Source organism: Hermetia illucens, chromosome 3 (assembly GCF_905115235.1).
Source record: "Hermetia illucens chromosome 3, iHerIll2.2.curated.20191125, whole genome shotgun sequence".
NCBI classification, from domain to species: domain Eukaryota; kingdom Metazoa; phylum Arthropoda; class Insecta; order Diptera; family Stratiomyidae; genus Hermetia; species Hermetia illucens.
In genome coordinates, this window is record NC_051851.1 from 34660639 (window position 1) to 34687379 (window position 26741).

The 26741-nt window shown below is 43.0% G+C and overlaps 1 protein-coding gene across 6 annotated transcripts in view; it reads right to left on the reverse strand.

Moving 5' to 3' along the window:
• Positions 1-26741, reverse strand: part of LOC119652430 — a 425085-nt gene that overhangs the window by 113746 nt on the left and 284598 nt on the right. For all 6 annotated transcript variants that reach the window (XM_038056559.1, XM_038056558.1, XM_038056556.1 and 3 more), the window contains 3 exons: positions 20439-20609; positions 7605-7749; positions 79-206 (listed from right to left, as the gene is read on the reverse strand). In XM_038056559.1, the coding sequence (XP_037912487.1) occupies positions 79-206; positions 7605-7749; positions 20439-20609 (444 nt within the window). The remainder of the gene's footprint in view (positions 1-78; positions 207-7604; positions 7750-20438; positions 20610-26741) is intronic.

Genomic DNA, 26741 nt, shown 5'->3' on the forward strand with positions numbered 1-26741 from the left:
CCTGTTAAGAGATACAATGTTGGAAATTATTGCTATTTAGGCTATTGTTGTTGTGGATACCTTTGCCCAAGGACTTACCTATGCACGGATTGTGATTAACAATACTGAATATCCGATCGCATCGCCTTTTCATATGGTTGTTTGGGCATATGCAACCAAACATTGGAGACATCCGCAAATTGGTCCACGACTCGTGACATACATCCCTGCAATTTGAGAATATCGAATCAATAAGTTCATCCACTCTATATCTATAGAAGATTGATGTAATATTAAAGCCTGCAGTGAAAAATGTCGGTCTGGAATCGGGAACTGAATTCGTTTTTAGTTCATTATCTGTAGAAAATTTAGCCTAAACTACTTTTTAATTTGTCTAACGAGAATTGATGGCAATGCCAACTTCCAAACAAAGTTGACTAGGAAAAAAATGGGCCAGAATGCCTCATTAAAAATCGATGGGAACTCCTCCATGGCTCTCCGAAAAACTCAGTTTAATTGATTTAGTTTACATAAGACAATATTTCGAAATTGACGATATGACTGTCATCCTGGAATTGTGGCTGAAGTGTCAAATTAGATAGATAACTTAGCATGAAAGGAAAAAGTTAAAAATCGAGCACAGAACCATATTAGTGCTCAGTTCTAGGCAAATTTTGCAATGACCTTGTTAAATAGATATCTCAAGCAGAAACCTCTGATGGAGTCTGCATATTTGTAACTATACTTAGAAGACCTTGAACTTGTTTGACATATGAGAAGGGAAGTGTCACTATAGTCTGGTTGGCCATGCAACAGAGGGTAGGTGGGGTAAACTCCACCCTGTCTAATCGTGTTTACTTTAAAACCATTAAGGTGGTCAAAGGATAGTATAGATCCCAGGGCGAAACGTGGATTGGCACCCACGATAGAGCATAAAACCCGGAAACGTCTACTGAACCAGCACCAACAGTTCTACTAGCAAACCCTATCTCCACCTCCACTGATCCTCCAGGTTGGGGGTTTGGTAGTTCTGACAAGTCTACATGGAAAACATCTCGTTACAAGGCCACTAAAGGAGCCTCAGACTGGACCGATAATACAACGGCGAACCCGGCAACGAAAACGCCGGTTCCCTGTACAGAGATGGAGCTGCCAAGCAGCTCGCCGATACCCTGTCCCAATATAAGGCTGATCTAGCAGCGTTGTGAGAGATGCGTTGGACAGGGACGGGTTTTCTGGAGAAGAGCCACTACATCATATATTATAGCAGCCATCCAGTAAACCATGTGCTCGGAGTAGGTTCCTCAGTCAGCCAAAAAATGAAACCTGCTGTTATCGGCTTTGAAAACATAAGCGAACAGCTATGCACTCTGCGCTTGCGACACAAGTTTAGAAATATAAGCCTCATAAACGTTCACGCCCCTACAGAGGGGACTGCAGAGTCGGAGAAGGATACCTCCTGCGAGGCAGTTGAGGGGACCCTTAAAGCCTGTCCCAGATATGATATCAAAATCATTCTTCGAGATTTCAACAGCCCAATAGGGTCGGAGCCGGTATTCAGGCGATACGTTGGCTCCCATAGCTTATATCAAAATACAAATTATACCGGACTGCGGATTATTCAATTAACAGGTTTGCGCGGAAAGCGGTCCACAAACAAACGCCATCCAGCTTTGATAATTGTAAGAAGATTCCTCGTCTCGATCACTATCTCGTTGGCATGGTATTCCGAGCTCGAATTACGACACCACCTACAATTCCCTTTGACAATCAGGTGAGAGTTAACACTGAAACCATCCGCAACGCAGCTCTCCGCAACACCTATAAGAGAGAAATGTATGCCGCAGTAACCGTAGTCAATAGAGATCTTGGAGATGAAGTATCAACAAATGATCTTTACAGCCACCTGAAGAACGTTATCATAAATACAGACACCGACATATTTGGCTCCAGCCGCAAAAAGAGTCGGAATCCGGCAAACGAACAGAAAAATGCAGCATACCGAGTTATAACCGCACCAGGCGCCGAAGTTTTACCAACAAGTCAGCAGGCCTTATACACGTCGATGCTCATCCTGCCGAGACAAAGAGGAAAATATGATTTTCAACAGAATGGGCATACTGGAGCGATGGGTTGAGAACTTTGATTAACTGCACAACAACCAGAACATCGGTGAGTTGGAGGTCCCGCCAACTGAAGACGACAGACAAATGTTGCCACCACCAAGTATAGAAGAAGGAGTCCGTGTAATTCATCGACTTAAAAACCATGAGTCGCCAGGAGCCGATGAAATTACGGCCGAATTGGTTAAATATGGAGGCGGCTAATTAAACCAAGTGGTTCATAAACTTGTGTTCAAGGTGTGGGACAGCGAATCAGTGCCTGACGACTGCCAAAGAGACATTATTTGTCCCATGCATAGGGTGCTCAGAGGTGGCGGTGAGGAAGACGGGGCGGCAACCCTGTCGGCCAAACCAAAACCAAGTGGCCGAGAAGAACCTCCATAGTGGTGGCACCGGGAGACGCTGTACTCACTTTGGCTTGCCGGCCGTGATGCAGTAGGCGAATGCTCCAAAGGCCTAATTAGGGCCATCATACCCGAGTCTGCATGGGGACTCATCTGAAGTGGCAAATTGGTCACGAAACCTCACCAGGGGTATACAGGTACCATGGGAACCGAGATAGCTCCTGGACTCTCATACTTCGAGTGAAGTTCCGTTGTGTGTGAGTCCAGTTCGGTTATTTGCAGTTGGCCCCATAGTGGGAGCTTCATGGGGGTTGTGGTTATGCTCAAGCGGGACCTTCGGGCCTCGGCGTGGTGTTGCGTTTCAACACGGGTGCCATACTCCTTAGTTCGGTGGAGATTTAGGCAGGATTTAGTCTTGCATCCACCAGTATGAATGCTAAGCCATGCACTTGGTATAGACTGGTTGGTGGTTGTCTCAGCGGGGCTCTAATTGTGGTCACAAAACCAATTCGTGTCATAAGAAGACCGTTCGATTAAGTCGTCCAGACAGATGCTCACGTTAAACCCTCAAGGACTTAACTGCCCCATACATAAAAAGGGGATATCAGGCAGTGTAGCAATTATATACGTATCACGTTGCTGAGTGCCATTTATAAGATATCCTCCGCTATCTTGCTAGGTCGGATAGCCCCATACGCCCAGAACACCATTGGCTCATCCCAAAGAGGTTTCACTCCAGGCAAATCAGTGAGTCAGCAACATACCAAATTTTTCTTTCAGCGGCAAGCGATGGAAAAAACTATTAAAATATGGACATCAGTTGCACAATTCATTCATCGACTTTAAAGCCGCTTATGATAGCATCATCATTATCAACGGCGCAACAACCGGCATCCGGTCTAGGCCTGCCTTAATAAGCAACTCCAGACATCAAGGTTTTAGGCCGAGGTCCACCGATTCGATATCCCTAAAGGCTGTCTGGCGACCTGGCCTACGCCATCGCTCCATCTTAGGTAGGGTCTGCTTCGTCTTCTTTTTCTACCATAGATATTGCCCTTATAGACTTTCCCACCTGGATCATCCTCATCCACACGGATTAGGCGACCCGCCCACCGTAACCTATTGATCCGGATTTTATCCACAATTCGACGGTCATGATATCGCTCATAGATTTCGTCGTTATGTAGGCTACGGAATCGTACATCCTCATGTTAGGGGCCAAAAATTCTTCTGAGGATTCTTCTCTCGAACTCGGCCAAGAGTTTGCAATTCTTCTTGCTAAGAACCCAAGTCTTCGAGGAATACATGAGGACTGGCAAGATCATTGTCTTGTACAGTAAGAGCTTTGACCCTATGGTGAGACGTTTCGAGCGGAAAAGTTTTTGTAAGCTGAAATAGGCTCTCTTAGTTGCCAACAACCGGGCGCGGATTTCATCATCGTAGTTGTTATCGGTTGTGATTTTCGACCCTAGATAGGAGAAACTATCAACGGTCTCAAAGTTGTATTCTCCTATCCTTATTCTTCTCGTTTGACCAGCGGCTTTAAAGTCGATGAAAAGATGATGCAACTGATGTCCATATTCCAACAGTTTTCCATCGGTTGCCGCAGAGAGAAAATCTGATCTATTGCTGATTTGCCTGAAGTGGAGCCTCTTTGGAATGGGCCAATGATGTTCTGGGCGTATGGGGCTATTCGGTCTAGCAAGATAGCGGAGAATATCTTATAGATGGTACTCAGCAACGTAATATCTCTGCATGATAACCCCCTTTTTATGTATGAGACAGATAATGCCTCGTTGGCATTCGTCAGGCATTGACTCGCTGTCCCATACTTCTAGCATCAGTTCATGAACCACTTGGTGTAACTGGTCGCCTCCATAGTTAACCAGTTCGGCTGTAATTCTATTGGCTCCTGGCGACTTATGGTTTTAAAGGGATGAATTGCACGGACTTTTTCTTCTATGCTTGGTGCTGGCAGCATATATCCGTCGTCTTCAGTTGGCGGGACCTCTAACTCACTGATATTTTGGTTGCCGAGCAGTTCATCAAAATACTCAACCCAACGCTTCAATATGCCCATTCTGTCGGAAACTAGATTTCCCTGTTTGTCTCATCAGGAAGAGCATCGAGGTGTATAAGGCTTCATCCTGCTGACTCGTTGGGAAAACTTCCGCGCCTGGTGCGGTTGCTACCTGTACTTTTCTAGTTCACAGACTTGTTGGTTCTCTCAGGCTTCCCTTTTCCGTCTGTGAAGTTACTTCTCCGCTCGACAGAGTTCGTGCCCGCGTTCTTTCAGAATGAAATATTACTCGGTATGCAGCATTCTTCCGTTGCGTAGCTAACTTTAATTCATCGTCAAACCAGCCGTTCCGACTCTTTTTCCGGCTGGCGCCAAGTATCTCTGTGGGCTTATCAATGATAACGTTCTTCAGGTGGTTGTGAAGATCATTTGTTGATGCTTCATCTCCAGGATCTCTGTTGAATGCCGTTATTCCGGCATCCATTTCGTCCTCATAGGTGTTGCAGAGAGCTGTGTTGTAAATGGCTTCAGTATTCACTCTCACCTGATTGTCAGAGGGGATTGTAGATGGTGTCGTAATTCGAGCTCGGAGCACTATGCCAACGAGATAGCGGTCCGAGTCTATATTGGCCCCCATATATGTTCTTACATTCATCAAGGCTGGGAGGTGGCGGCGTTCAATCAGCACGTGGTCAATTTGGTTAAAAGTGGTCCCATCGGAAGAGGCCCACGTATGTTTGTGGACCGTTTTCCGCGCAAACCAGGTAGTTCCAACAACCATTTCGTGCGATACTGTTAACTGAATAACCGGCAGTCCGTTATCATTGGTATCCCTATGTAAGCTATGGGAGCCGACGTATCGCCTGACTGTTGAAATGTCCAAGTATGATTTTGATATCATACTTGGGGCAGGCTTCGCGGGTCCGCTCAACTGCCTCGTAGAAGCACATGGTTTACTGAATGGCCGCTATAATATATGGTGTAGTGGCTCTTTTCCAGGAAACCGGTCCCTGTCCATCGCATCTCTTGCAACGCTGTTACATAAGCATTATATTGGGACAGGGCATCGACTAGCTGCTCAGCAGCATTCGGTCTTTACAGGGAGCGCACCCTCCCTGAGAAAATGCGCAAATCTTTAATCTGTTGTCGTTGCGGGGTTCGTCGTTGTAAAGTCTATGCTGTCCGAGGCCCCTTCTGTGGCTTTGTAACATCCATGTAAGGTTGTGGTTGTTCCATGTAGGGTGGTCAGCCCTACCCAACCCTCAACCTGGAGGATCAGTTGGTACATTTTGCCTCGTTTTTAGGCACGGGAGACTCGCCTTCATCCTTCTCCGTCTGCAGTTTTTCATGAAGGAAGAACTCCCAGCGATCACCACGTGGAAGTGGAGATAAGGTTTGGTAGTAGAGCTGTTGGTGTTGTTTCAGCAGGCGTTTGCCAGGTGTTATGCTGCATCGGGGGTACCAATCCACGTTTCGTCCTGGGAATTGTACGACACATTGACCTTTGGAGTGTATTAGAGAAGCTAAAGGATGGTAAACGTGAGAAAAAGAAGAAATGCTGCATATTAGCAAATGCACTCTTGTTAGATTGTGACTGAACAATGCCAATGAAATGTTGCACATGGCGCAAAACGGCGGACATTACAAGAGATTCAAATGAATGATTATTTAATATTTATTGAGATTACTCTGTTTAATGGGTAAAAATGTGTGCCACCTTAAAGTCAAGGTGAAGTTATTTTATTTACTACCTGCATTAGATTTAATATCAACAACTTGCTCCATATGTACATGTATTTCTTGGTAATAAAATGAACTGGGTTTGGGTGAATCGTGCATGTGACAGACAAGCAATCAGTTGATTTTATTCTGGGTAGTTTCATTTCCATAAAAACTAAAAGATACATCATTTTACAATTCGTTTCGCATAGATGTTGGTGGTTAGGACCCACATCAGATAAAGATACGTGGGTGCCTTTCACCGTTCAGTTAGGCAATTGCGAGGCTAGAATCTGTGATGAAGGTTTCCATGCCTGATCAGATGTAGGTGGGAATGATTCCGTAAAGCACGTGAAACACAAAAACCATAGGTGAATTATGACGCACAATGCGTATATCTACGAATGAAAATATTTGCCAATTTGCATTGAAAAAGATTTTATTAGGTTCGATGCTGTACCAAGTCTGTGTGCCAGCAGTGGCGGTATATTTATTGAAGCGGTTAGCATTCTTCATGGCTCAATATATGGAATTCCACAAAAGCGAAACAGGACGTGAGCACCTTTTGTTTAAAATAGAATTGGTTACTTGTGCAAGCGCTTCTTCACTCTACAATTAGAAAACGAAGCTAGAAAACTATGAGTTTTCTCTATTGCTTACTATGGGAATGTGCATTATTAATTGGAGAATGAATCGAAACTGGACTTGAATATTGTTCAAAAATGTATTAGCTACCAATCCTTCCGGTTTTCCTGGGAAGCTCGGCAGGACCTCGCTGCAATAGAAATATTGCATCCACACATTGTTTAAATCAACATAGAACACAATGCAGGATTCAATGAAGTAATGTATTTTCACATCTGGCTGAGTACCTGCAATGAATGGATCGCTCCATGGAAAGGATAAATGCCATCCATTCAGTATCCATTGAATGTTCTACCACACAAGAGTACCATCATCGTGGCTCTGGTATCATTGCGGTGGAGACGCTCCGCAGGTACCCATCTCGATGAACAACCAGATGATGTAATCCCTCAAGAGTGCTTTAAAATAAGTTCAGCTCAATTTTTCGTCAGTCAGAGTCTCTCGCAAGTCTTCAAGACAATGTTATTCACATCATGTCCACTTGTAAGAACTGTCTGCGAACACACAAAAGCACTTTTTATTTGTCAAGGATTTACAATCGGGAGCGCCTCTGTGCGAAATAGATAGACACATTATACGACACCGAACTCCGAAATTCCCAGAATGAGGCAGGGAAAGGAAGCGATTCCGTTGATTTACTTCTCGTCTTTCAGGAAATTTAAAAGGGTATAGCATTTTGTTACAACATCATCAATTTGTACTACTTCGCTTAGAAAATATACTGGAATAGTGAAGAGATACAGAGCAGTAAAAAAGTTAGGAAGAAAAACTTACCTGTCCTCCATTCGGCACTTGTTGTCCCGTACCTTACAGTGTGCTTTGAAATCCTCGTACACCTTGTTACACACCTTCTCGTGTTGACATACAGAGAGCGCATGGTTACACGTTGGCAAAGCATCCACGGGAAACGGATCCTTTTCTGTTTTTTTTATGTACATAGAGCGAAACAAATGGATAAAGAAGAAACGAGAAATTAAGTTGTATTCGTACATCACTTTAGGGATCTAAAATTGAAAGAAATAATTGTGCTGTCCTGCCCTGATCCTGCACGTTGAGCTGCGAATTTTGCGAGCGAAAAGCTTCCTTTGAAGTTATGATATCTCATATAAGTGGACTTCATGGTTTGAGATAGTTTTACATTTAATATGTACAAATAAAATACAGATATATTATGCGCATATATTTGAGGAAATGGTTTAAACCTGAAATTATTTAAATAATTCTGTAAGACTCTTACTTGTCGGCCACCATCCTTGAAAATCTTGATTCTTTTAGTGAAAGGTATCTTCATAAAGGCGAGAATCCCCACTGTCCGTCTCTTTCAAGTACATTTTCAATGAAAAGTATTAAATATCTGGGAAGGAGCTAATACACGGTGTAATTGAATAACAACATAGCTTTAAATTCTTGGATTTTTTTTTTGAGGTTACCCACATGCTGTATTTCTGGAACCAAATGTACCCCTCATCAGAACAGCAAAGTATGGAAAAACTTTCTTTTTATTAAGGTTTTGTGTGAAACAAAACCTTATTAGAATCGATTCGATGTCTGTCTGTCCGTCTGTCTGTCTGTCTGTCTGTCTGTCTGTCTGTCTGTCCGTCTGTCTGTCTGTCTGTCTGTCTGTCTGTCACAGCTGATTTATTCGGGAGCGGCTGAACCGATTGTCACGAAAGTTGGTAGGAGTATGTGATCTGCCGTTTCCTTTACATGCAGCAACTGACGCCATTTTGTGTTAAGTTTAAGGGGGGCTCCCCATACATGTGAAAGGAGGGTGCAAAATTTTTTTTCATAAAATGTGGCCATGTGGGGTATCAAATGAAAGGTCTCAATTAGTACTTTTCGAAACTGGCTCAATATTTGATATTGGGTGAAACATAGGGAAGTGAGGGCTCAAAATATGACCCGCAAAAAGTGTAACAGGTCTCGTTCTCAGAACCTATCCAACCGAAAAATCAGAAAAAAATCTCAATAGTGCATCTCTACGAAATCTAGGCCTCAAAATATATCCGGTTCCGATATCTGCACAAATAAAGTTAATAATAGTATATTTCCACATTTTAGAAATTTACCCGGCACCCCCCTTAAGTTCGTCCCAGAAGTACAAAATTTGGCATGTGTATAATGAAGAATATAATGCACAATTTGGTGAAGTTTGAAGAAAATCCAACTATTATTAACAAAGTTATAGGGGGTAAAACTTTACATTTTTTTGTGAATTTCGCGCACTCTAAAACCTGATGACGTCATCATCACATATCAATTCGTCAATACCACACGAAGTAAGTTCGTATGAATTGGGTAGAAAAGAATTATTTTCTTTTAGTTCTTTAATCATTTGTATATGAGTATCAATTATTCCAACGAGACATGTGTGTATGTAGGTATATAGTATATGCGTGCTAATGAACTTTGCGGGTAGAGCCTAATTCAGATAGATATAAGAAGTAAATCGGAAATATGGGTACGATCAATTTATATACGTGCCTATATGAGTACAGTATTTGAAAATAGGCAGTTTGTTTGTTTAGGGTGAGCGTAACATCTACGGCTTTAATATGTACGTATGTCTCGTAGTTTTGTAGCTGTATACGGATAGAAAAATGTGCGTTGAAATTTCTTAGATAAGATGAACACAAAACCTTTATACCCGAAGCACGAGCTTCCGGTATTCCGACTTGTTTCATATAAACTAAATGGCCCAGGTTTCTGCCCAAGAAGAACGGGTATACACCTACAGAGGGAGCTACAAAAGGAAAGTGGATTTCAACCCCAGGAAGAAAGGCATGTCTAAGGAGACTGCATCGGACTTGTCTTCAACCTCCACTTTGAATGAGTCCTGCTCACACTCATGCACCTTATGGGAGCTCTCGTATGGTCGCGGCAGCAGCCTCCGGGTGGCATCAGTCCTTACCAGACTGGTGCAGACTTCAAGGTACTTGGTATGTTGACCACTGGTGGGGCCTGACGAGATGCTGAAGACGCCTTCTATTTAGCAATGGCCTTACGTAACAGGCGCAGCAATTCAACCTCTCCAAGTCCGTCGAGTGCCAGGTGGCCGGGCAGTCGTAGCTACTCCCCGCAGACCAGATCAGCAGGGCTGGCAGCAAATTCTTCGTAGGCGGGTGTACGGAAGCTAAGCAAAACGAAAGACGAGAGTTGCGACCAGGACGAATTATCGCGTAGTGATAACAACATTCTAGTATCCCCCTGCAGGTGAGTGTGAAACTTTCTGAATTCCGAGAAGAGACTAAATTTGAACTGCATTCCTTGGTCGGAATCCTCTCTTGATACAGGGCCTCAGCATATGGCTGTGCTGTAATGTTACCTCAGGCCACTGCGTAAATCAATCAATGATCGCAGGCAATATTTGTAACCGGTCGCGTCCTACAGGGCCTACAATATCAAGATGTATGGTGTGGAAGCGCTTTGCGGACCTAAGGTACACGCCTACTTTCTTCTTAGCATGCCTAGTAACCTTATATTTCTGCTATGCGGTTTACTCTCTGACCCAAGAATAAATGTCTTTGTTCATGCACGGCTGAAAATAGTTGCCAGCAACTAGCCAGATCGTTTTTCCAATGCAGGGGTGCACAACATCGAAATAAGCGAAATCCTTTCATACGGAAACGGTCGGAAAATACGGCCTAGGTCCTTTTTCGGAGATCGTGCAGCATATAGAGGAAGATGAAGCGATAATAGGCAATTCCTTGAATATGTATTTGGAGTCTGACTGTAGGCTCTAAAGAACTATGACTTTGGTTAGAATGTGGATCTTTGAGGTTCGGTCCAATGTCCGAAGTAAACTACATAATAAAAGTTAAGTGTCGAAGTTGGTGAGTGGGTGCTTTGGATGGCTTTTCCCGTAAGGGAAAAGAGAGAGTATCATCGTCCGTGAACAAAAAATAAGTCGGGAAACCGGAAGCTACCCGCTGCAGGTATGAAAGGTTTTGTAGGTAGCCCGCAATGTATACGTACATTTAGCATGTCTACTGTACTACTCACTTCAATATGTATTTATATTTAGTACTTTGCCTTGCAGTTAATTTACATGGAAAAGATAACTTTGAGCAACTGTTACTCTATTAGTAATAGTACGATTTTGATTAAATTTCTGAATATCATATTTCATACTATACTGCTAGGATAGACTTACGGAGGGTTTCTAGTCATTTTTCCCAAGATCATATTACTATACTATTATTAACTTAATTTGAGTAGATATAGCTATGCAGAGTAATTTGAGCCCTGGACACCGTATAGATGCAGTTTCGTGATTCTTTTCAGATTTTTCGGCTGGGCAGTTATTGAGAATGGGTCAGATAAAGTAATCATCATACTCGACCCTCTGCACTCCCCACCTTTCCAACAAATGTCAAATGTTGGTTAATCGAGACTAATCGAGACCTTTCATTTGATATCCAACATGGCTCTATTCGGTAAAAAAAAATTGTACACCCTCTCTTTTACATGTATGAGGACCCCTTCCTTAAACTCAACGTAGAAAGATGTAGTTTACTGTTTGTGTGGGCGTTTACAGTTCCCACCTTCTCACCAAATTTCATGTCAATCGGTATAGCCGCTTCTGAGAAAAGAGCGTATGACAGACAGACAGATAGACGGGTAGACAGATGTCTGTTGCACCAGCTACGAAAGCATTGTCTGAGGGTAAAGTTCGCGAGGATGTGCAGGCTACGCGAGCAAATTCCTTTTAAAAAGAGCTTTAAATGCCTGGGATTCGGACACGGTGCAAAATTGTACTCGCAGCATCGATAGATCAAAACTGTGTCGAAAATGTGGAGGAGAAAATCATTTGGTGATTGACTTCACCATGAACCCTTACTATCTTCTATGCAGGAAAACTAAAGATCGCGATGATAACCATATAACAGGTAGTACCAGGTGTCCAGCCGATAGGATTAGTTAAGGCAAGGCTTATATAAACGAGAGTCATCAAGCTGAATTTAAATCACTGCCAAGTTGTTCACGACCTGCTATCACAAAAAGTATTTGAAAAGGAAATTGATGTTGCTATTGTCTGTGAACAATAGAAAAACCACCAAGGAGTTTGGGAAACGGATGCGAAAAACCTCAAGCTAGCCATCCCACGGAGTAACAGGGAATATTTTTTTGAGGAGCTCTGCTCGGAAGCGGATGGTCATCCCCACAGATCACGTGCTCTACTCTTTTGTTGAAAATCATCCAGGGGTTATTCCCCCCCAAAGAGAACGGGGCTGACACAGTTCAGAGGTCTCTGAATGTGACGACAATTCTTGCAGTAACCATGGACGAGCTGTTGAAGATCTGCATCAGTTGACAAAAAACTAGGCGCCTGGACGGCATACCGCTAAATTGCTGGAAGCATGCACACACGAAAGGATATTCCCTATAGCATGGAAGTGACGAAAGTTGGTACTGTCGCCTAAGGCTCTTAAACCTCCTGGTGAATCATCCTCCTATACACCCATATGTCTTCTAGCCATTATGCGAAAACTATTGGAGTGGGTAATTTAATAATAATAATGTGGCGCAGCAGGGTTAGCAACATTCGAATGTTGTTAATTTGAAGGACAGATGCCACCACCGGTGCTCTCCGTGGGGTAGTAGGCCTTGCCAATTGATTAGTATTGTAAAAATAATTGAATAGATTTAGTCTGCAGCCAACCGTTGACCTAGTCGACCATTTGTATAAATATTCTAAATATATAATTTCTATAAGTGCGTGTTAATTACAAAGGAATGTAAAATAAAAATTGTTAATTAGTTAAAGAATTGCATTGAATAGCTAAAATTGAATTAATTAATTAACAATAATAATAATAATCGCTGGGGCAACAATCCAATTGGATGAGTGCCTTGATGTGTGTTAGAGCACTTCATTCAAGACCGTAGCGGTACACTGCAGCATTACAGTACCCTACAGGAGGCAGTGTGGTCAGCACTGCGCTCGCCCGAGATTATTACCCCGATTTGACACAGGTACTCATTCATAGCTGAGTCGACTGGTATCCGACATTAAATCATGATACAAATTCCACTGCCACCAGTGAGATTTGAACCGTGATCTTTCGTTGGACAGCCTTGTACTCTAACTACTCAGCTATCCGGACACAAGGAGCGGGCTATTTGCAACAGATTACTCCCGATTATCGAAAGCCAAGGAGGCCATCCATATCAGCAGTTTGGGTTCAATAAAGTCAGATCAACCATTGATGCCATTAAAATGGTTAATGACTTGGCGGCAATGCAATTCTTGGAAGGAGTTGTACCAGCAAATATTGAGTGGTGGTGATCCTGGACGTGAGGAATGCATTCAGTTTGGCCAATTCGAACCTTATACAAAAGTGCCTGAAAGCGATTGGTGTTCCCATCTATCACGCAGCTATTGTCGATAGTTACCTGCGAAACGGACGCTCTGGTATGACACTGATGATGGACCTAAGGAGTGCGTTATTTCCGTGGGTATCCTACAGAACTTCGTACTGTGGCCACTACTGTGGAACATCATGTACAATGATGTACTCAGCCTTCCGGTTCTGGAGAAGACCACGGTGGTATAGCATTGGTTGTATTCGCAAAGCATCTAGAGGATGTCGAGTTATACTCTTGCGAGGCAATCCGTGCTGTTGAGGCCTCGTTAGAGAGTGCTGGACTAGCACTTGCAGAGGAAGAAACGGAAGCGCTAAGTATCAAAGGCGCCGGAAGCGAAATTACGCACGAATTAGAATCGGCAATCACACACAAGGCATTTCGCATATCATGTAATGCTCATAAACTGAGTGGGGTCTATTGGAGGACAACCCTAATGATGTGTTCTGTTTTCAGAGCAGTCTTAGATGAAGCTGCATTCGTCATCTCCGGAATGATGCCAATTGATATCTTGGCAGATGAAGTGATGAGTATATATAATCTAGTTGAAGACAAATATGGTGAGTAGAAAGCTAGTTAGTTAGTTTAGTTAACTGGGGGAGCCGCAGCTCCGAGCACTCAGGCCATTATTAGGCCCATTGTACTATCCCTGTAAGTTGCCTATTCAATGGCTTCCCGCCTACGGTGTTCGCAGGCTTTAGCGAATCTGAGAACATGCTCAAGAGGCAGAGAGTGTGCAGATTCTTCATTGAAGAAAACCTTGCCAAGGTGTCTTCGTCTGAGATCTGAGGATGCCGGGCAGCTGCATAAAAAGTGCTGGGCTGTCTCCTCTTCCTCCTCACATTGGCTGCACACAGCCGAAACCACTACCCCAATCTTTTCCATATGGTAGTTTAAGGGGCAATGTCCCGTCAAAAGCCCTACTAGGGTTTTCATGTCCCACTTCTAAAGGGACAACAAAAATGCCGCTCTAGTGGCCCTAGGCTCCTTCACAAGGATTTTCGCTTGCCGGCAAGAGTCCAAATTTCTCCACTCGGTTGCGTGAATCCTTGCAATTTCACCCTTCAGAGTAGACTTGACAGTAGATGGTCGGATTCCAAGAGCTGGTTCTGGCCCCATCATTGTGGATCCAGACCCTCGGCTAGCCAGTCTGTCAACCTCCTCATTGCCGGCGATGTTAGAGTGCCCCGGCACCCACATCAGGAATGTTTGGTTCAGTCGGCCAAGTTTCAGCAACACCTGATGACAACTCCACACCAACTGGCTTGATATGTTGTTGCCATTTAGCGCTGATAATGCCGCCCGACTGTCGGAACAGATTCGAATGGTGCGACCCCTCCATTTTTGTCGCAGACATTCTTCTCCTGCCAATGAAATGGCATATATCTCCGCCTGGAATATGATCGTCATTTTTCCGAGGGGTCGGGCCAGTTCTATAATCGGATGCTCCGAGAACACCCCTGCACCCGATCTATCCTCCATGACTGACCCGTCGGTGAAGATTATTAGGTCTGTAATCTGAAAAGACTCATGGCCCCTTGTCGACCATTCTTTTCTTTCGGGGATTACGACAGTGTATGTCTTTTCAAAGACGAATCTGGAAACCATATGATTGGTCGGCATCAGGGCTACCGGATGCTTTTCAAGGAATTTCCAGAGAGACGCATGCCCGTTGGATTAGTAGAGTAGAATGCTAACATCGCAAAAGGATTAGGATGCGATTAATCCAGGACAAACGGCGAAAAACGGAAAAAGTGAGGAAGGCGCAGCAAGAAATAGCTAAAGTGAGCTAATTCCACCCCGTGATGTAATACCTTATGGTGGTTCCACGCGGCACGGGAGAGTCGGAGGTGCTTTTAGTGAGTACACATTGGCGTGTCCAGGCCAAAGTTTTAGAGATTTCCATCTCCTTGCAAAAAAAAAACAAGTCGGGAAACCGGAAGCTTGATGCTTCAGGTATAAAAGGTTTTGTGTTTCCCTATGTGAGGAGCATAACGTAGTTCTCCATTGGCTTATAGCATTGACCCGAGGTATTTAAATCGCTCAGTTCTGGGCAGGTTGCCACCATTGCCAGAACTCAGCGATTTAAATATCTGGAGGGGCAGATTACTGCCATTGATAGAACTGAGCGATTTAAATATCTCGAGTCAATGCTACCAGCCAAAAAAGAACTGCGTAATGAAATGTTTCAAGCATTAACGCCACCTGGATGAAGTGACATTCCGCAACTAGTGTTCTTTGTGATCGACGTATCAGCGCACGTCCCAAATCTAAAATTTACTGCAATGTCCTCCGTCTGTCACTCTCTATAGTTTGAGTGTTGACTATAAAGGACAATGAACGGCGTCTTGCGGTAATCGGGACGAAAATGTTGCATTGCGCTGGTGGCGTGACACGTTTTGATCACGTCTGAAATGAGAATATCCGCGTTCGATATGGGTTTGCACCGATCGTGAGAAAACTGCAAGAGAGGCGTTTTCGATGGTGTGGTCACGTAATTCACGCTAACGAGAATTCAACAACCAGTATTGGTCAGGACATTGAAGTCACTGGTAAGCAACCAAAAAACCGGCCAAAACAATGGTCGCATGATACACTGGATGGGGATTTGAAGGTCTCGCGATTACATCCTGATCAGGCATTTGATAAAATAAAATGACGAAACCGATCACGACGAGCCGACCCCGCTTGTGAACTGAAGGCTGAAGAAAAAGAAGAAGATGTGAAGAGCGATGAGCCTGACAGTTCCGTGTCGCATAGTTAAAAATTCTATTGGCATCTATTTTTTAGAAAGTAATTTAAATGATTCATTTGATGGAAAGCCCTGTATTGAAATAGTCAACCTCATACGCTTCACACTCTGAGTTTAATATTATTAGCAAATGCCAACAATTTAACCAATATCAAATATAAACAAGTCGGGAAACCGGAAGCTTGACGCTTCAGGTATAAAAGGTTTTGTGTTTCCCTATGTGAGGAGCATAACCTAGTTCTCCATTGCTTATAGCATTGACCCGAGATATTGAAATCACTCAGTTCACCATTGCCAGAACTCAGCGATTTAAATATCTCGAAGAGCAGGTTACTGCCATTGCCAGAACTCAGCGATTTAAATATCTCGAGTCAATGCTATCAGCCAATGGAGAACTGCGTAATGAAATTGTTTCACGCATTAATGCAACCTGGATGAAGTGGCGTTCCCCAACTGGTGTTCTTTGTGATCGACGTATCAGCGCACGTCCCAAATCTAAAATTTACTGCAATGTCGTCCGTCTGCCGCTCTCTATAGTTCTGAGTGTTGGTCGACTATAAAGGGCAATGAACGGCGTCTTGCGTTAATGGGGACAAAGATGTTGCATTGCACTGGTGGCGTGACACGTTTTGATTACGTCTGAAATGAGAATATCCGCGATCGGTATGGATTTGCACCGATCGTGGAAAAACTGCAAGAGAGGCGTTTTCGATGGTGTGGTCACGTAATTTACGCTAACGAGAATTCCACAACCAGTATAGGTCAGAGCACCGAAAGCAATGGTAAGCAGCCAAAAAGCCGGCCAATACAATGGTGGCTTGATACACTGGATGGGGATTTAAAGATTTCGAGATTACATCCTGATGAGGCATTTGATAAAATAAAATGACGAAACCGACCACCACGAGCCGACCCCGCTTGTGAACTGAAGGCGAAAGAAAAAGATGCGAGGAGCGACGAGTGCACGACAGCTCCGTGTAATATAGCTAAAAATTCCATTCCCCTCTATTTTCTAGAAAGCGATTTAAAAAAATCATTTGTGTTGATAATGGTCAACCTCATACGCTTCACACTCTGAGTTTAATATTATTAGCAAATGCCAACAATTTAACCAACATCAAATATAAACAAGTCGGGAAACCGGAAGCTGGACGCTTCAGGTACGAAAGGTTTTGTGTATTTCTTAGTACGTAGCACGTAATATATGCATATATTATGTGAGAATATCCACTTTCGGATGTTATTGACATTCTTAGTCTTGAATTTGCGAAAAAGCTACAGCTTTGACGTATTATAACTTTGTTATTAATAGTGCGATTTCCACCAAACTTAGTCAGATTATGCTCTATGTAATACCCTATATTGCTGTGAAATTTAGTCGTGCTAGCATGAACCTAAAGGGGGTTTCGCAGTCAATTACTAAAAATTATAGTAATATACTATTATTAACTTTATTTGTACATATATCAGTATGAAAGGTATTTCGGAGCCTAGGCACTATATAGTGGCAGCCTCCTGTTTTTTTTCGGATTTTTCGGTTTGGTAGTTTCTGAGAATGGCCCCCTTAAAGGAATGATCACTTTCAACCCCCCGCACTCCCCACCTTTCTAATAAATGTCAAAACTAAGACCGGCTTCGAAAAGTACTAACCGAGACCTTTCATTTGATACCCCACATGACTATATTTGATGAAAAAAAAATTTACAGCCTCCTTTAGCATGTATGGGGACCCCCCCCCCCTTAAATTCGTCGTAAAAGGATGTAACTCACTGTATGCGTGAGCGTTCACAGTTCCCACCTTTCTACCAAATTTGGAGTCAATCGCTACAGCCGTCTCCGAGAAAAATGCGTGTGACGAACAGACAGACAGACAGACAGACGGACAGACAGACAGACAGACAGACAGTAAACCGATTTTAATAAGGTTTTGTGTTTACACAAAACCTTAAAAAGGGCTAGGGAGAATTAGATTCTTCTTGAATGGAATTTTAATATTTCACTCGAATTTCAATTATTCTCGTTAATTATAACGTCAGCATCTTATTTGTATGGCTTAGGATCCTCTTAATTAGCACGAAATTGATAAGTTTGAACTTCTATAACTTTGACACTAACAGTTGGATTTTCATGGAACCTGGCATGCGTATGCACGAGACTGTCCTCTATGCCGGCGCAAAATTTGGTACACCTAGGATGAGCTTAAGGGGAGTTTTTTAGTCAATTTCTAAAAGTGGATAATATACTATTAGTAAATTTATTTGAGCAGATACCGTAATGGGACATCTCTCGAAGATTAGATTTCGCATAAGTGTTTTACACAAAACCTTAAAAAGGGCTGCAGATAAGTAGATTCTTCATAAATGCGACTTTAATATTCCACGCGAATGTCAATTATTCCGGGTAATTATGACGTCAGGATGTGATTTGCATGGCTTTGGAAGCGGTAAATTCGCGCGAAATTGCTAAGTTTGAACTGCTATAACTTTGGCGTTAATTGCCAGATTTCCACGAAATTTGGCACATATATACGAAATATTGTCCTCTATGCTGGTACGAAATTCGGAAGTTCTGTGATGAACTTAAAGGGGGTTTTTCAGTAAATTTCTAAAAAGTAGTAATATACCATTAGCAAGTTTATTTGAGCAGATATCGGAATGGGACATATTTTGAGGCCTAGATTTCATCTAGACGCACTACCCTGATTTTTCTCGGATTTTTAGGTTGGGTAGTTTCCGAAAATGAGTCCTGTCTCACTTCAAGTGCGTACATTTTGACTCTTCACTCACGCACTTTGCAATTTATGCCAAAACTAATGTCAGTTTCGGAAAGTACGACCTTCCATTTGATACCCTACACAACTATATTTGGTGAAAAAAATTTTTGAATCCCCCCTTTGCATGTATGGGGAGCCCCCCTTTAAACTCCACCTAAATTTATGCCACTCGCTATATGCGTGAGATTTCATAGTTCCCATCTGTCCACCAAATTTCGTTCGGATCGGTTTAGCCGTTTTGGAGAAAAATGCGTGTGACAGACAGACAGACAGACGACATTGAATCGATTTTAATAAGGTTTTGTTTTACACAAAGCCTTAAAAAGACGGACAGATAGACATTGAATCGATTTTAATAAGGTTTTCTTTCACCCGGAGCTTGGAACAAAGTTGAGGGGTTATTGTGCCTGTAAAAGGGTATCTTCTACAAATTTATCGTGATAAAACCGAACAAATTTTTAGCTCTGAACTCAACGAACAATATGGTCCCACGTATCTAATAACTTGACGTATTGTGAGGTTTAACTGAGTTAACGAAAGTCAACTAAATGAGTAGAAGAAATGGCGAAATTAATCATGAAAATCTGATCACAAATAGCACAGCTCCATTGAAATCTCCGAAAGGATTCCTCGACATTCCCGAGCCTGGCAAGTACAGTGGCATGTAAGCGCTTGCTGAAGTGCTGGAGCAGCATTATTTCCGATCGAACCTTCACGATTAATTTAGCCATTTCTTTAGGTTTTTGGAATAGCTTGCGTTGGTCAGAATTGCCTGCTCGGTTGCGTTTTATTCCGGTTTTAATATTTTGTCACCAAGAACGCAACTCATTCTGTTTATTGTGAACCTCCTATCTTCACTAAATATGTGGTAACTAAATTGGATATCAGTTAAATAGAATAATTTCCCCTATATTTATGGATTTATATTATCGTAACCAGCATTTATTGCAAAATATCTGTTTTCAGCCATACGTATTTTCCGAAATTAATGCAAATTACTTTAAAGAGAATAATGTATACCTACATATACGGGCCTTGGTTAAAGTGCGTAATGATAAAGGCCAAATGGTTATAGGCCACCTTATAGTAGGCGCATCCTATTCCCGACAAACACTCAATGAGAAATTTAACCAGCGTGGTGTACTCCGCATAGAAACTTTTTCCTTCGGCAATACCACAAATAACAATAATCACAAAGCAACCCGACAAAGGTTACCTTGATTACGGTCTCCACTGAACTCGCAACCTGCTCTGTGTGTTTTACGAGTTGAGCACGCCGCACTGTTTTTAATAATCCCTGACTAGCTAATTTGCATATGGGCACAATTTTTCGCAACTGCAACTTACAAAAGCAGGATCAGGACTAATAGTGCACTTGCTCCGTGCTGCTCGCCACTCTTCGAGTGAGTCCTTCTGGAAAAAATGCAATTCTGGGATGAAAGATTCGCAAAACACCACGACGCTCACCACGATTTGGTAAAACTTGGTAATTTCGTTAATGGCAGTTTTTATTTCATTTGCAGGATCCAGTGATAAATTACACTCCTCGCCACACGTTCTCGTTAGGATAAGACGCGAAAGCCATTTTCCAAGTGACGTCACTCGAGCAGCGGGAGCAGCACAGTGCGACGGACTGTGCGATTGCTACTTCCTTATTGACTCTGCCACTTGTGCATACAGCTGCCAAGTGGCTCTGAAATACTTTAAGCATACATACCTTTCTTAAGAACAAAGCCACACGGATGATCAAAAAGAAAATCTCGAAAATTATTACAGTCGGGATCGACGCCGGGCTCCTTGCAGAGACAGGTCGGCCTGAAGAAGGGAAACGCTTGAAGGGTTCTCAATGCCGCTTGACATTTTGTTACCGTAACTGTACTACATGCCACTGGAAAAATAAAATGAAAAGCAGAAAGAATATGAGTCTCGAGTATATATAATGCATATATCTAGATTATTATGACGAAGGATGTTTGTGTGTAAGCGCCCGTTGCACGGGAGCTGGCAGGTTCGTGCTCTATTTGGTTATGAAAAATTCGTGCCATTACGAAGTCAGACTTCTCTGCTGGCTGTGGATGCCCCGCACAAAAGTGGTTTCGTCACGTGTACGAGCTCCTCGTATATGTCACATGTTACAAAAGTTGCTCTTATAGTCTGGTTGAATTGTCTTCTTGCACCTCGCACACCACACACGCCACTTGTTCGTACAAATGTAATACTTACGTAATACTTGTAACAGTCCAAGAAGGAGCCATCACACAAAACCGAAAAAAAATCCAAGAGGAAGGTGGAAGATACACAGCCAGTCAGTCATTATGGTCGCTCATATAAGCGTCGGTAGTGAAGTCATTTTGGGAGCAGCAGCAATAAATAGCATTTTGTGCTTATCCTTGGCAGCAGCAATTCCAAATCCTTGCTTGATATCGCTCAGCTCATATGCACTTTTCATTTTACCAGCGAATCGTCTTCGACATGGGTATGTATATTGGTCAGGAGTGTTCAGAAATAGATTTCTGAATCCTATCTGGTTCATGGTAACTATCTCAAGAGCGAAGTAAATGTTTTATGAAGTCGACTTGTGCTCCGAGACTTTTCCTCGGAATCTAGTCCACCAACTTCTTCAATGAGAAAAGTTGCGGACCGTGCAGTTCTTATAAATTTATAGAATCTGTACGAATCTGTGTAGTTGGTGATTAAGCAAGTTAACTAAGAATTATGTATTTTTAACTAATATAGACTGTGGCACTGGAAGCCCCTTCTTTGCAGGAGATGATTGGGAAACTTTCGTGAGGGCTAATACAGTATCGACACGCGTCTAATTAGTTTATGGAAGTTGTAAGGTGAAGGTTTTCCTCATACCGTAAAATTTTTTCTTGGTTCAATTTTATAATCGGTTGATACTAGGCTATTGTTCGGGTAGGAAGGTTGGTTTCCTTTATAATTTGTTACCTGGATTGGCACCTCCTCCCTCAAGGCCTCTGTGGATGTTTACGTTTTCCATACATTTTATAGAGCACCATCTCTTCATGGACTTTAAATTCGCCTATGATAGCATAGCCAGCGTAAGACTGTAGACGGCCATGAGAGAATTCGGTATCCCGACGAAATTGATAAGACTGATTAGGCTGACCTAGCAGCAGGATCACTTTCGAGACCATTCGACATCAACAATGGTGTACGACAAGGGGATGCCCTATCACCGTCCTCTTTAACCTGGCCCTCGAGAAAGTAATCCGTGATGCTGAGGTAAATGCAACTGGTATGACTCTTTAAGTCCACCCAACTACTGGCCTATGCTGACGATATCGACATCGTGGGAAGAACCACCCGAGACGTACAAACTGCCTTTATCCAGATCGAGCAGGTGGCAGGCAAGACAAAATATATAGTGGAAACGTCAGCACCAAAAACCAACCAACCAACAACATCAAACCGCACTGGTCAAACGATAAGAATAAGGATAGGAGAATACAACTTTGAGATAATTTCTCCTATCTAGACTCGAAAATCGCAACCGATAACAGCTACGATGATGAAATCCGTGCACGGTTGTTGGCAGCAAACAGAGCCTATTTCAGCTTACAAAAACTGTTCCGCTCGATACGTCTCACCATAGGGTCAAAGCTCTTACCGTACAAGACAATGGTCTTGCCAATCCTCATGTATTCCTCGGAGACTTGGGTTCTTAGCAAGAAAAATTGCGAACTTTCGGCCACGTTCAAGAGAAGAATCCTCCGAAGAATTTTTTTGCCCCCTACATGAGGATGGACGATTCCGTAGCCTACATAACGACGAAATCTATGAGCGATACCATGACCATCAGGTTGTGGATAAAATCCGGCTCAATAGGTTACGGTGGGCGGGTCACTTATATATGGATGAGGATGATCCCACCCGGAAAGTCTATAAGGGCAATATCTATGGTAGAAAAAGAAAACGAGGCAGACCCTGCCTGAGATGGAGCGATGGTGTAGGTCAGGACGCCAGACAGGCTTTAGGGATAGCACCGTTGATGATGATGAAGTTGATATCTTGGCGTGTAGAAAGGCGGGTAATCATCCGGTCATGCGTTCATTAGGAAATTCTTTGGCAAACATTAGGTGACTGTGATGCGATCACGAATTAGCCTTCGTCTCAATTATCAGTATTAGTGGAGATACAGCCGTTTTAGCATCATATGGTTTTTGGCTGGTTTTTCGCCTTGGAGAAGACAAAACAAGACGTAATCATCAAAAGAGGAAAATTGTCGATAAATGGCCACAAGTCTCTTTGGCTTCCAGACTTAATAATAGTTAGTCACGGAAGATGAATCGGGCGTAGGGGTATTCTCGTATCCGATTACGGATGACGGCCATATTCCAGGCGGAGATATATACAGTCAACCAATTAAAAAGTTGGGCAGTTACTGTAACACACTTTGAAGTCAATTATTTCGGAAGTCAGTTGATGCTTTTAAATAGCCTATTGGGGAAAATGAATGCCTTTGTATGTACATTTATTATTATTAGATTAATTTTATTTTAAATAGAAAAGGCTTTGCGAAGCCAGAAAAAAAACTTGACACAAACTGACCACAAATTTTATAAAAAAGAACTCATTTATGATAGCTATTGAGTAAATTATTATGATGTGTGGTGACCATTAGGTTTTTAAATTGCCAGGGGTTTTCTTTTCATTAATCCTATAAGTTGTTTCTTGGCAAATTTAAAGAATGCCAACCCAGGAGCAAAGAAAACAGTCGCTGTCACCCGGGCGAACCATTACAAAAATCTTTACGATAAACTGGACACTGGGGATGGTGAGAGAGATCTGTATCGATTTGCTAAAAGCCGTAACAAACATATACAGGATATCGAACACTTCTGTTGCGTTAATGAGAAGAACGGTACTTTGCTTACCAATTGTCGAGCCGCAACGGATAGAGGGCGAGAATACTTCGAGCAGATTTCAACTGAAGATCAATCACTGCCGACATTTGGATCAGTTCCACCTGTCAGCGCAACTGGTGCTCAGAGGTGGCAGTGAGGAAGACGGGGCGGCAACTCTATCGGCCAAACCAAAACCAAGTGGCCGAGGAGAACTTCCATAGTGGTGGCACCGGGAGACGCTGTAATCACTTTGGTTTGCCGGCCGTGATTCAGTAGGCGAATGCTCCAAAGGCCTAATCAGGGCGATCAGACCCGAGTCTGCACGGGGACTCATCTGAAGTGATAAATTGGTCACGAAACCTTACCAGGGGTATACTGGTACCATGGGAACCGGGAAAGCCCCTGGACTCACATACTTCGGGTGACCTCCTGTTGTATGTGAGGACAGCTCGGTTATTTGCGGTTGGTCCCCCTAGTGGGAGTTTCATGGTGGTTGTGGTTGTGCTCAAGCGAGAAGAGACTTTCGGGCCTCGGCGTGGTGTTGCGTATGAATACGGGTGCCGTACTGCTTCGTCCGGTAGAGATTTAGATAATTCTTGCATCCACCAGTATGAATGGTAAGCCATGCACTTGGTATAGACTGGTACCGTTGTTGCTTGTCTCAGCGGGGCTCTGATTGTGGTTACAAAATCAATCCGTGTCTGAAGAGGACCGTAGGATTGAGTCTCACGACAGGTGCCTACGTAAAACACCATGGGCTTCATTGTCAGCGCAACTGAAGTCAAGGAGGCAATAAAACGAATGGAATCGGGGAAAGCCACAGGACCTGACGACATCGCATCTGAACTCTGGTAAGCGAAGAGCTGGGACCCAACACTGTGGCTCAGTAACTCTTCAATCGGGTTATTCAGAAAGAAAGAACACCATCTGACTGGCAAGTAAGTACCACTGTTCCAATATGGAAAAAGGAAGGTAGTCCAGGAGAATGTTAGAATTACCGTCGAATCCGGTTACTTTCCCATACCATGAATATTTTTGAACACGTTCTTGAAAACCGTATTCTGGAAATCGTTGAAATAACCGTGAATCAAGCCGAATTTGTCAAAAACTGCGGAACTACTGATGCAATACACGCTACGCGGTTGCTCGTAGAGAAACACCGTGAGAAGAATCGCACTCTTTACATTGCATTTCTGCATCTGGAGAAAGCGTTTGATCGTGTGCCACACGAACTCATCTGGTATGCTTTATGGCAACCCTTAGTGCCAGAAGAACTCGTGCGCTGGGTTCAATTGCTCTACCACGATCCGAAAAGTAAAGTCCGGAGAATGGCGGGTGTATCAAAACCGCTTCGTGCCTCTGTTGGTGTTCATCAAGGAAGTGCCCTCTCACCACTGCTCTTCATTCTTGTTATGAAGTCACACGGGACATCCAACGTCCAGCGCCCTACAAACTGCTTTATGCAGATGATGTTTTCCGAGCAAAAACTATCTCGAGTAACTTGTCCAAAAATGGAATGATCGTCTTATGCAACACGGTCTCAGATTGAATCTAAACAAAACTGAATTTTTGACAACCGTTCCCCATGAAACAGGCACAATCACTGCCAGCGGCAGTGATCCGCCTAGAACTGAGCGATTTAAATACCTCGGGTCAACGCTATCAGCCAATGGAGAACTGCGCTATGAAATTGCTTCATGCATTAACGCAATCTGGGTCGTTCCACAACTGGTGTTCTTTGTGATGGACGTATCAACGAACATCTTAACCGCAATGTCGTCCGTTCTATCGCTTTCTATGGTTCTGAGTGTTGACCGACTATAAAAGACAATGAACGGTATCTTGCGGTAATGGAGACGAAGATGTTACGTTGGACTAGTGGCGTGTCACGTTTAGATCACATTGGAAATGAGGATAACCGTGATCAATATGGGGCTGCACTTATCGTGGAAAAACTACGAGAGAGGCGTATTCGATGGTATGGTCATGTAATTCGCGCAAATGAGAATTCACTTGCCAAGATTGGTCTGAACATCGAGGTCGATGGCAAACGACCAAAAGGCAGGCCGAAACAACGGTGACTTGATACGCTGGATGGGGATTTGAAAGTGTCGCAACTGCACGCAGATCTGCATTCGACAGAGCCAAATAGCGAAACCGATCACGACGAGCCGAGCCGAGAGAAAAGAAGAATGCACGATGCTTGAAACGATTTAATGGATGTCGTATACGCCATGGAGTCCAGAAGTTCTAAATACAATATGAGCACTTACCCTGCCTTACGTGTTGCGATATAAAATGATAACTTGAAGTGTTTTTGGCTGTGATAAAGGCTCACCTTTTTATTTTTCTGTAATATTTCTGCCTAATAACGATAGAAAGTACTCATAAAGAGTTACTATTTTTCCTTCATAACTCATTTAAAAATATCACATGGTTTTCGAGATATTTGACTTCAAAGTGTATTAAACTAACTGTCCAACTTTTTAATTTGTTCACTGTATGTCATTTCATTGGCAGCAGATGATGCTTGTGACAAAAATGGAGTGTCACGCCATTCGAATCTGTTCTGTCAGTCAGGTAGTATTATCAGCACTAAACAACAATGGCTTGTCAAACCAGTTGGTGTTGAGTTGTCATCAGGTGCTTCTGAAACTTAACCGACTGAGTGATTGTGAAAGAACCCGGAGCGCTAGAGCGGCATTTTTATTGTCCCTTTAGAAGTGAGACATGAAAACCCTAAACTACCTTATGGAGAAAATGCGAATGGTGGTCTTGGCTGGGAGGAGGAAGAGACGCCCCTGTACTTTGTACGCAGCTTCCTAGCTTCATCAGACCTCAGACGAAGTTATCTTGGTAAGGTTTTCTTCAACGTCTGCGCATTTTCTGCCTCTAGATAATGTTCTCAGATTTGCGAAAGCCTGTGAACGTGGTAGACAAGAGGCCGTTCGACAGGCCATTTCCCGCGATAGTACGATGGGCATAATAAAGGTCTTAGTGCTTGGAGCTGCAGCTCCCCCTACTAAACTAAACGAAACCCCTCGAATTTCTTTTACCTTTTTCAAAAACGGGCGATAGTGTGAGTGGATTCTTAAACCCTAGAGCAAATGATAGTTGAAATCTAGAACTATGATTTTGATGTGATAACTAAG